The sequence below is a fragment of the Aedes albopictus genome, chromosome 2 (genome assembly GCF_035046485.1).
Source record: "Aedes albopictus strain Foshan chromosome 2, AalbF5, whole genome shotgun sequence".
Classification (NCBI taxonomy): Eukaryota; Metazoa; Arthropoda; class Insecta; order Diptera; family Culicidae; genus Aedes; species Aedes albopictus.
Genome location: NC_085137.1, coordinates 257,177,331 through 257,190,012, shown reverse-complemented (window position 1 = coordinate 257,190,012; position 12,682 = coordinate 257,177,331). Strand labels below are relative to the sequence as shown.

The window sequence follows — 12,682 nt, the reverse complement described above, 5'->3', positions numbered from 1 at the left end:
ATACAACACTAGCATTTTATCGTTCTACCGACTGAATGTATCGGCACTAATTGAACCCTAATTAGCGTATTAATTCGTTATGCTTTCCGTGATAAATCACGTTTTCGTTTCTTAGGTGACTGCCACGTTTTACAAATTCATGGTTGACTACTCACTCCCCTTCGGGAAATGGTGACATATTGTTTTCTGGCTAGCATTCTTTGCTCCGATCAGCTTCGCACTGAAGACGCTTCCTAAATTGTAGAAATGTATACGTTTATAAACCAATGAACCGAATCCTTTGAATTAGAGACAATTTCAAAATCGATCCCTTCATCTCAACTGCCTGATGTAACTCGTGCAAAAATGGCTTTAGGTTTGGTTCAAGATGTCGATGAAATCATACAATAAACGTTTCAGAGCTACACGCTGCTTTATCTGTGCTGAATAGAATAATTCACAACAAAGGTTTCTCACATATTTCGCCCCACAGCGTTACCTTTAAGAAATCGCTCTACTCCTACTCTTGCCTCAATAGATGCTACTGCTTGGAAAGTTTCCCCCCTTTAGTAGAATACGTAGGGTAGGAACTCTGCTTTATATCATCGGGGCTGTGGAATGTTACATTTTTCTTTTGCTACAGCCTGCCGCTGACATTTATAGTGACGTTCCAAAACCCAGTTCTAATGAATGATGTGTCGGGTTCAAACCAGTTGACGCTGGGAAAAGTTTAAACCGTTTTTATGTTTTATTGACACAGCCCAGCTGGATGTTTTTTTTTTCGGTACGTTGATAATGCTGGTAATGGGTGGTAAGGAGATACACTGGTTTTTATATTATGTTCTTCTCGGAAGTCTAAAAGGACGAATAGTGGCTGACTCATTGTTGTACTATGTGTCTGGTCAGATTGAAATTAACGATGCTGTATCGATCACCTTTGTTGGCCCATATCATGGCATCAACACTTATATTTACTCATTGAAATGATTCCAGCATTTGCTAGTAAAAACAGAAAAGATCAATCGAGCTGCTAATAGGATTCAAGCAAAACTCAAACATATATTTTCATTTTCAAAATAAGTTGATTCTATTTGTCATAAAATATGTACCCAATTTTTTGCATTGATACTTATTGGAGCGTCTATACTTCACTCAGATGGTCGGTCCACGGTGCCAACGAAGCCATTTCTTCCACTGCCTTGACCCCCCAAGCTTGCGTTCTCTACACCATTCAGGTGTTGGTCGAAGTGCTACTTTCACCTTTCTATCACCTCGCGTTTTCTTTCGTTTGTCGGGTGAAGATCACTGCGTCCAGATTTTAGGACTATTGTGATATACCCTTTTGCTGTGAATTACTCAAGCTACCTTATTAACATGTGTCATTGAGATACCTTGGTATCGACTGAACACAAGACCAATTATTATTGATGAATAGAGATCCAGAGTTACAGTGTGTGATTTCCCCATTCTGGTGAGATTAGCTTGATGAAGCCAACCACGTGTTTGGGGGATAAGATCCGTATGTCACCTCACGTAGTTCACCAAAAGGCTTCCTCCTAACTCCGGTATATTTCGGGTTGGGGCACGAAGCCTCAATGCGGGATGCATTGAGTTTCATGTTTCTTGAGAACGACATAACAATTGCATTTCCTGTGACTTCATTACAGACGGCGTTTCATCACCTGAAAGGGGCGGGTTTACTGCTTCCGCTTCCGTTTGTAACGTTCCACGTTCTGCCTGGTCATAAGTATGCTCCCGCATTGCCACTCGCACTGCTTTCTTTCCTTCAAACGTTCCTTCGACTCCATTCGACGTACCTGATGGTGTTCTCGCTCCGAAATGGAAACAATACTCAATACTCAATACACAATGAAGCTTGTCCTGGTCCGGCAAAGCTTCGTCAACATTCTGCGCATATGCTAAAGCGACATCCGCTTGTTTAAGTCGCCCTATAGGTTGTACCGAGGTGGCCGTCTGTATCGCACACGGTTGATTACGGAGAATTTTTGGATGCAGTTTGACCATCCCCAGGTAATGATCAGAGTCGAGTCGATGTGTGCGCCACGATAGGTCCGGACATCGATAATGTCGTAGAAGGATTCCATCTGCTGTGATGATCAAAAAGGCGCTTGAAAGTGGTGAAATCGTAAACTCGTAGGCCGTGCTCTGTCCAACACATCTTCTGCAGCACTTCGATGCTGAATTCGTTTTCCTTCAGTACATCGGTGAGTATGCAGGTTCTCCCGAGTTGAAATCGGCAGTTCCACGTACCGAGATTCCAATCGCAAATCATTTTCCGTCGTATGGGCCATTGGATCTGGTTCGTATTCTTGTTCTTGTTTCGTTGCTTGATGATTTAAGGACAAACGTCTTGAAATCCTGCTTCAACAGTGCATCAAAACTTCAGACGCACAAATCTCAATGAGCAAGCTTCAAATAACAGTGCATTTCATTATTCTGTTCTTGCTCACTTGTAATAAGCTTAAAATAAGAAGATCAGATGCCATAGTTTTGTTTACGAAGAGATTTGTGCGCTCGAAATCGTGAGTAGGTGCCAAAGTCGGCCATTGTGGCGGCCATTTTGGGATTCTAAAAAGTATGTCCTTATAACTGCTATGAGTATGAGGCCCACTAACACAACACCCCAACTTTCCAGTGGACCAGGGTGCACAATACAGTTGATCGTAAAGTCCTCCACTGGCACTCAGACGTTGATTGACCGTCTCGAATATGGGAAACTGATGCTGATGATTGTTTTCGGCATTTTCCCGAAAACAAGTTCCCCAAATGCAATTTTCCCGAACTTTTTTTTCCCCGAATTTCCATTTCCATTTCTCCGAAAAATGTTGCCCGAAGGTACCGTTTTCCCGAAAAGTGTATGCCATCTGACATTTAACCTTTATTTGTGAATTATCTGATGTTCACCACGCTGATGCAGTACACGCTCAGCGTAACCTATCGGGGGTCATTATGGGGGTCTTTCAAAATATTCTGTCAAAAACTGCCTACAATCTAACTACTAATATTTTTTGCAAAAAAAAATCAATTCCAAATTTAAAGTTTTTCGGCTACGCAGTCTTTAATAAACTAACAACGTTTGTTGTTATCCCAACGTTTCGACGCTTGGTGGGCGTCTTCATCAGGGGGTACTAAAATTTAAATTTATTATTTGTTTGAATTAGTTGTAAGTGGAAATGTTTGGTTTGTGTGACTTACAATACTTGTGCCGTTATTTTTCTAATGTTTTGTCTAAAGGGTGAGTCGTTTATTATTGTACCACCCTACTTTCAACTGATTCGCAAATTGTCTACAGTTCACGAAATGAAATCAAAACTTACAGTATTTTAGTATATATATTTATTTCAATTTTTTTGGTATTGGTTCAAATTTAGGATGCGTTCTAGAAAAATTCATGACATTTTCGATCGACGCCCTCCATGTGGACATGTTCAGGTTCCACTTGAAACAAATAATCAAAGCTCTCTGGTTTGTTTATGCGCATTGTGCCTGGTTTTTACCCAGCTCCAAGCTTATGTTTTACTGTCAACCGTTCCTGAAACCTATTGACGAACATTAAGATGATTCGATAATGTATTATCATTAATTGTTCCAAGACGCGATACCATAATTTTAGATCTTAGCATGTGATTGAACAACATCTTTTTGAGAACTGTTAATTAATTTTATTCTATATCGACCGGAATCTCACTGGTAACTGCTCAATTACACATATGTAATCAATAGACTATAAGGAGAAACTGTGCAAAATTTGGTTGATTTTGGTGAAGTAGGAAAAAAGTTACGTTAGTTTGAAAATGGTATCGATTCACCCTTTAACTATAACTGTCGGGTATGTTGAATTTTGGCACATGCTGTGAATTTAAATTGTGTTACATTAGGGGTACTCACTAAAAAGATTAAATTGCTGCGTAAGCAATGATTTTCTGCTTATTTGAAATGTTTCATGATTTTGCGAATGAAATAATCAAAGATTGCTTTGGTGATCGCGACGTTCAATCAGTTTAATCAGTTTACGCTGTTAAGTGAATCCCCCTATTGTAAAATAGTTCACATTAATCTGCTATTGAAATCTTACACTTTAAAATTTTTCACTTTTTTCACCGCACAACTTGTACCACTGGCAATGGCGCATTTTTCTATTTTTCAGTCCCGTAAACTGGGGTGTAGTTGATCAGTGGGGTGAACCTGGTCACTCAATTACCCGCGAATATAGACTTTCAAGGAAGCAACAATTGTATTTTAAGCATTCACAATTCAATGACATTACATTAAAATGGAATGATAACTTCCTTGAAAGTCGATATCCATGGATAATTGAGTGATCAGGTTCACCCCACTGATCAACTACACCCCAGTGTACGGTTCCTCTTTTTCTTAACTTGTGGATTGGGACTGCAAATCAACCAACATCTCGACCATTTTCACAAAATTGGTCATAACTCAGGAACGGAGAAAAACCACATCTTGAAAATTTCACAGAATATGACTTATGTAATTCCCTTCCAAAAATATATTTTTTAGAATTTTCCCGGAGTGCGAAAATAGTTTTTCCGACTTTTCCAACCAATTTTCTTCAACAGTGGAAAATTTTGAGGAAAACAATTTTCATTTTGTATTTTTTTTCAATTGGCTTCTTTAACGGTGTTGAGATAATTTGATATTCTGAATCTGCATGTCAAACAGAGCCGAAATCCAAATTTTCATGAATTTTGGAGTCCGGGAACCTAATTAAAAATCAATTTGAAGTTTCTATGGGAGCGATTTATCGAATCACCCCTCGTCGCATTTTGTACTGAGCGGAGCTGTCAAGCAGTTGCCCAGCTGTCAAAAGGTGATTTTTAAAATCTCTCTGAAATTGATTTTAGGTACCAAAACAAAGTTCTAAATATCTGAAAAAAAAAATCACAGTGACTCAGAAAAAGGTGCTCTTTCGTATAAAATCAAAAAATCAATACATTTTTTTAAAATTTAAAAACCTAATCGCTGGGAAAATTTTGAAAATTATGATTTCACACATTGTGTCTACGATGCTTCGCTCTTGAGTTATGATTTTTTAAATTAGGTGGGGTCTGTGGAAAATGATGGTTTTTCACGGGAGTTTTCCGGTAAATTAGGCGACCCTGATTTTTTTTTTAATTTTGTTTTTGTTCATATATTTATGAACCCTACCTGTGAAAAACATTTCATTGAATTCTGAGAATCTTGGTACCAATTTGTACGATAATTTAAAAAAAATCCCCGCATTGAATTGTGTGGCATAGAAGTGTACACTCAGTTTTATCTTTGTAAAGATGTAATATTAAAAAAAACAAAATTAAAAAAATGATCAGCCACCACGCAAAGTAGATATCAACTCTAGTACTATGGATGGTGCACATATTTCATTTTTTTTAATTAATTATTAAATGTGTTGATATTACAAGTGTTATAACATAAATTAATTGCGAAAGAGCGAAAATGTAAAGAAGGAAGGAAATATAGCAAAACTTACAATTTACAAATACACAAAAGTGTTTATATTAGTATTTTTGTGTATCTGGCCCATCGACCAAACAGTCTATTGGCTATTACAAGGAAATGCTATATTCAAAACTACGGAAATTACTTCACGGCGAACAAAAAATCGAAACGTGTATTCATGTTAGTGCATGTAGTGCTGTGGTTCGTATACAACAAATCTTACGCCGAATAACTTTATAAATAGATCATAGTTAAGGTGATCGATCGAATACATTTGATCACTGAACCATAACGTTTGACACCGTCGCCGTAAGTAAAAAATTCTAATCTAGACTCACCTATCGACTAGAAAATACTTCTTATCTCAATCAAAAGACGACTGTGACATGATGTGTCATGTGGCTTTCCAACATTTCATGCTCCATCGAGAATGAAATGAACAGTCTCTATAGTAAGGTAGCCACATAGACAGTCAACCATGTTTTGCTATCAGTGAGATGCTAGAAGCCAATAACTGCCAACCAGGTGCAGGACGGTAAACAGATCCTATGTGGCACGCTTAAATGCTCAGTTATTAATATTTTATTGATTTTACATCATTTCCATATGCCTGATGCTGATGTTATCACTCTCGGCCGGATCTCTCAGAGTACTACACAACACAACACCCAACGGGATTTGTTTGCATACCGCATGTTGAGGGCATGACTCTGACGGTGTATTATCAGGAAATGAACCCACATATCGATAGCACTACATACTTGCTATGCTGTGATACCTGTTGATTTTGCACTACCAACCGACCGTAGCGGCGAATGGCGCAATGCTAAACGAGTTAAGACGAAGATTACATGTGGACATAATTTCCTTATAGAACCATCGTCGATAGGATAAAACACGGATTTCATCACGCGATGGTGCTTCAAGGTTTATAGATTCAAAGCACCCTACGTGATAGGACGCAACCGTGGGTATTTATCTTATGAATGGTTCACGGGAAAAGAATTGTGTCATGCAGATGTTCTCAACGGGTTTATTTGCAAGATGAGCCTGAAATACTTGTTAAATTATGCATATGCACTTTCATAATTCTTACAAGAAAAGATCCCAAGTATCACACATGTACTATAAGAGTTGCTGCAGCGCAAGTTTTGGGTATATAGAAGTTAATTTGACAATATGCAAACACTATGCTAGAATTACGTCAAATCAACTTCTATAAAACCAAAACTTGCGCTGCCGTAACTATTATTGTACATGTGTGTTGCTTGGGTTATGCTCATCTAATTTAGCACGATAATTCATATACTTCATTGTTTACCATTATGACAAAGTTATGTAATTCATCCTATGTGAAATTTCAAATTCATGAAACTACTCATAACTAAACTGCTTAGATACAAAGGATACAAAGTATTCTATTCTGTACGACTATATTGTGGGTAGCGGGTTCGATTCCCGGTCTATACACGTACTTTTCGTAATGGAATTTTCCTCGACTTCCTTAGGCCTAGAGCATCTTCGCGTCTGGTACATGGTATACACATGCAAAAAGGGTCGCTGACAGACAAAGCTTTCAGCCCATTTAGCATGACGTCGTCTGACATAGCAAAAATCGTGGCTTCCTCCTTGATAATCAATTTTGTTTTATGCCAAATTACGTCATTGGTAACATCAAGGTAGACCCATCAGAATTTTCATTTTCCTTGAACATTGGCAACCACTGATTCACCGAAGAGGAAAATGCATCTATTTGATTTACAAACTGTACACACACTTTGCGCGAAGCAGTTCAGTTTATTATCAATACGTGACTGCATTTCATCATCCGACCTTCCATCTTAATGCCCTCAACCTTCTTATAGATGATCCACTTCAGAATATATAACTCTCTCATGCAATATAACGACAATCACAAGCAAATCGTCCAAATAAATAATAACGACACCCATTGTCAGTTGTAGCAACACAAAACAGAATCGCCTTCGACAAATATGTTTCGTTCCATCTTCGACTATATAACTTCTTGCACAGACGCAAAATGTTTAATTACCTTGACCCTTGTCTTTCGTTTCTTTTTCCATTGCAGAATATGTGCCGGATAAACTTCACGACGTTAAGTTTACTTCTCGTTCTATGGTCAGGCAGCCTCATGTCAGAACCATCACAAAATGCTGACGGTGAGTAAATTATGAAATAAGTTGAGCGAAAAGGGGAAGGGGAAGCTATGGAAATTACTGTTTTGCGTATCCACCGATTTCCTGTGTTTTTATTATTGTTCTTACCATAAATCGCTAGCAAAAGACATTACATATCGTCAAAAAAAATATGTAGATTACATTAGTTAACAAAATAAAAAAAGTGAACCTTAAACAGGCAATCAAAGATTTTCATGCATCCTGTTCCAAAACAAAAATTAAGTAGATCATTTTTTGATTTATTGCGAAAAATAGAGCTTTACACTATTTAACAATAAGAAATTCACTAAAATTTAAATATCGTGTGTAAAAGTGAACCAATTTTAAATCTTTTAGAATGAATAAAAAATGTAGTGTGGTGTGATCATTCAAACACAGTTTTTGCGTCAAATTGTTATAAGTTTATGGAGCAATCTTTTTAAATTTTTGATAAATTTTCGAAAAGTCATTTCAAACGTAACGTTACAAAACAAGCTATTTGTTACGGTACGTCGTTGTTACACACATCTTTGTTAAAAATATAACCAAAAAATATTTTCTTTCGTCAGCATTGAATTGAAAGTCCAGAAAAAATGTTATTTGTTTTAATCGTGTTATCGGACTCAGTTGTAACGTATTCCAGAGAAATTATAACAGTAAGCTTTCCAGGGATTGCAAGAATAATTGCTTCAAGAATTCCACAAGATATTTTACATTGTGCTTCTTTTTTTCCTCAGAAATACGAGCTTCTCACAGCATTCAACAAAATTCCAATCTGGATATTTCAGTGGAATTACCAAATGGAAATTCTATTTGGAATACACAAAAAAAAAATGCCTAAAACTTCTCCAAAGATGCCATGAAACCCTCAATAAATTCAATATTTTCTTAAAATGTTCTAGAATTGTTGTTAAGTTGAGTCTCTAATCTAGATGATTGCATTTTTTATGCCAGTTTAAACCAAAACATTAACCGTGTTCATGCTGTTTAGAACGCGCTAGGTTTTCCTAGGAAAGCATGTGCTGAAACATACCATGCGTCTCCTTCGAAGCAAACATTTCGCGCAACTGTTAAATTGGCTTCTTTAGCGGTGTCGAGATAATTCCATATTCAAAATCTGCATGCAAAACTGAGCCGAAATCCAAATTTTCATGAATTTTGGTGCCCGGGAACCTAATTAAAAATCAGTTTGAAGTTTGTATGAGAGCGATTTGTCGAAACCCAGGTCGAAACACCCCTCGTCGCATTTTGTACTGGGCGGAGCTGTCAAGCAGTTGGCCAGCTGTCAAAAGGTGATTTCGAAAAATCTCTTCGAAAGCGATTTTAGGTACCAAAATGAAGTTCTAAAAATCTGAAAAAAAATCATGGTGGTTCAGAAAAAGGTGCTCTTTTGTATAAAATCAAAAAATCAATACATTTTTCTTAAATACAATACAATACAATTACAAAGATTCTAGAAAAAGTCATAATTATTCAATTGCCAACTTTGAACTGTAATATTTCCGGAATCAATGAACCAATTGCAATGAAAATTTAAGCTTTCATGACTTATATGATAAGCTTTGATTTTTTTTTTGACATAACCTAACATTGTTAAGTAAAAATAAAATCGTGTTAAGTACTGTTCCTTTGAATTCCACTAAGAATTTGCAACCTTTGACAGATACGTATTTCGACCTCAACTGTAGGGTCGTCTTCAGTGTCTTGTACTTGACTTGACTCGAATTGTTAACAAAGATGAAAATTATAACGTTTAGATTTTTTTTTCTAAAATAACACCAAAATATCGAAAATTTTAACATTGTTTCAAAATACGAGATGGTAGTTCTAGTTTATTTTAATTCTCTCTAATCTATCTATATATAAATGAGTTTGAATTCCCTTTGAGGCAACAAAACTCACGAACGGGGTAACCGATCGGCATTACCCTCGCACGGTTCGATTCGTTTTCATGGTGGCTGTGTTTATAAGTAGAAAAAGTAACAAAAATCAGCTAGAAAAGTAACAAAATTGATAAAGTACTGATTTTCCATGAGCTGGAAGGAAATCAACATGACCAAAATGAAATCAATCTAGAGTGCGGTGCTATTTTAAACTCAACAGTTGTCAAACCACCACAAGATGGCAAGACAAAGTTTGCCGGGACAGCTAGTTTCAACATAAATATGTCTTGAAAAGAAGTGACAAAATAACCGGCAATAAAGTGAAAAAGTAATTGGAAGCATATTAAAATTAGACCAATTCACTTCTTCTTCTTCTGTATGGCTCTGGAACTTGGCCTGCCTCTCTCCAACTTAGTGTTCTTTGAGCAATTCCACAGTTATTAATTGGAGGGCTTTCTTTGCCAGCCATTGCATGATTTTGTATATTGTGAGGCAAGCACAATGATACACTATGGCCAGGAAGTCGAGAAAATGTTCCCGACCAGAACGGGAATCGAACCCGCCGTCTTTGGATTGGCGATCCAAAGCCTTAACCACTAGGCTAACTGGAGACCCCAATTCACTAACAAAATCATAAAATAAATTAAACCGCTGTAACTATTTTCCCTATTAATAATTTCAAATTAGTCAAACTTTTTTCAAAGCTTATTCAGGGATGGGAACACTCACTTTCAAAGAGTTACACTCACTTGTGATTTTCTCAGCTCAAAAACGTGCAATCAAGAAACGATGTATGGACGACTTTTGCATTGTGGTTTTGTCTAAAACTTTGCCGAATGGAGTAGGGGTCGCACACGCATACTAAAGTTGTGACAGAGTTGTAAAAGCGACTCTCCACGAGGTGAGTGTAACTTACATTCACCTCGTGGAGAGTTGCCTTCGCAGCTGCCTCACGACTTTGGTATGCGTGTGCGACCCCTACTCTATATGGCAAAGTTTTAGACAAAGCCACAATGCAAAAGTCGTCCATACATCGTTTCTTGATTGCACGCTTCTGAGCTGAGAAAATAGCAAGTGAGTGTAACTCTTTGCAAGTGAGTGTTCCCATCCCTGAGCTTATTATATGAGTCATAAACTGTCAAAATGTTATTGCATTTGGTTCGTTGTATCCGGAGATAAAACAGCTCATAGTTGGCTATCGGATAATTATGACTTTTTCTAGAATCTTTCTAACTTCATGTAGAATAGTCCGATATATTCCAAATTTGGACCATTGATACACAACTAGTTGATCTACTTACAGTTATTTTTTTTTTTCGATGCACTGTACAAAAAGTTACAACTATTTGACCATTTTTAGGAAAGTAAAAATTTTGCCTGTCCCGATCATTTTGTCTATCCCCTGTAGAGCTGACTGTTTTGTTTATGTTTTCTAAAAATATTCTTGGCCTGTGGCTGCTTCTTTTCCGAGAACACAAACACGTTACTGATGAATGAACAACAGTAGGTTGCTTTCTATCTATCTAAACAAAATATACCTTAGCTACCTGTAGGCAAGATTGCCAAATGACACACCGAAGTGGTGAGTGAACCTAAACTCTAACGTGATGGGACGAACAAAAACATACAATACTCAAGTAACATTTCAAGTTTTGTTATGCTCTATAAGAGATTTTCGTGTGCCATTAGTAGCACCTACTTTGCACGCAAGGATATCCGTAAGCACACCTGGAGACATCCAAACGGCGATACTTGCAACCAAATCGACCATGTGCTGGTAGATGGCCGACATTTCTCGGACGTAATTGATGTTAGAACTTTTCGAAGTCCCAACATCGACTCAGATCACTATCTCGTAGTTAGTAAGATTCGAGCTCGGTTATCAACCGTGTCGGACTCTAGAAACCGGCGATCGATGCGTTTCAACATCCAGCGGTTTTCAGCAGACGGTACGGTAGCTGACTATCACCAGAAGCTGGACGAGCGGGTAAGTGAGATCAACGAGAGCGATAATCTCAACACTCTGTGGGAGTCTATCCACGGAGCGATGAGTACAGCAGCGCGGGAGGCGATAGGTACTGCTCAAAGACGACCTAGAAACGGGTGGTTCGACGAGGAGTGCCAGAGGGTAACGGACGAGAAGAATGTTGCCATAAGCCTGATGCTGGTGTCGGGGACCCGGCAGAGCAGGGAGCGATACAGGGAAGCAAGAGTAGCCGAAAAACGAATCCACCGCAAAAAGAAAAAAGAGCACGAGGAAAATGTGATTGCTCAGGCGCAAGAGAGTATGGAACAGAATGATATGCGGAGATTTTAAGAAACTGTGCGGAGAAAATCAGCGCCTTCTCTCGTCATGTGCAACGACCGTAATAGAAACTTGCTGACAGACAAGACAATGGTGGCTGCCAGGTGGAGAGAGCACTTCGAGGTATTGTTGAACGGTGGGAGTGGAAGAGCGACGGACAGAATTCGAATCGACGACGACGGACAAGCGTTGGAAGACGAGGTCAAGACAGCCATTAGGGGGCTGAAGAACAACAAGGCTGCTGGGAAGGACGAACTCCTGGCCGAGCTTCTCAAGCACGGTAGTGAGCAGCTGCATCAACTCTTACACCGTATTATATTGAAGATATGGGAGGAGGAAGAACTGCCCGCTAGTTGGTAAGATGGTCTCATTTGCCCTCTTTTCAAGAAAGGGCATCGACTGGAGTGCGCGAATTACAGAGGAATAACACTCCTCAATTCAGCGTACAAAATTTTGTCCGAAGTTCTGTTCCACAGGCTGAGGTCGATTGGGGAGTCCTTCGTCGGCGAATATCAGGCAGGATTTCGTGAAGGCCGATCAATGGCGGACCAGATGTTCACCCTGCGGCAGATTCTCGATAAATTTCGGGAGTACAACTTGCAGACCCATCATCTGTTTATTGATTTCAAGGCGGCGTACGATTCAGTGAAGAGAAACGAGTTATGGCAGATTATGATCGAACATGGATTTCCGGCGAAGCTGATTAGACTGATTCGTGCGACGCTTGACGGATCGAAATCAAGTGTACGGGTTGCGGATGAAATTTCGTCATCGTTCGTAACCTTTGACGGGCTGAAGCAGGGCGATGCTCTTTCGAACTTACTGTACAACATAGCACTGGAAGGAGCGATAAGGAG

The 12,682-nt window shown here is 38.6% G+C and overlaps 1 protein-coding gene across 2 annotated transcripts in view; it reads left to right on the top strand.

The window, feature by feature from the left end:
- LOC109428273 (short neuropeptide F) overlaps nt 1–12,682 on the top strand; it is a 142,965-nt gene that overhangs the window by 81,262 nt on the left and 49,021 nt on the right. For both annotated transcript variants that reach the window (XM_062851598.1, XM_062851597.1), the window contains exon 2: nt 7,550–7,640. In XM_062851598.1, the coding sequence (XP_062707582.1) occupies nt 7,553–7,640 (88 nt within the window). In that variant the 5' untranslated portion in view covers nt 7,550–7,552. The remainder of the gene's footprint in view (nt 1–7,549; nt 7,641–12,682) is intronic.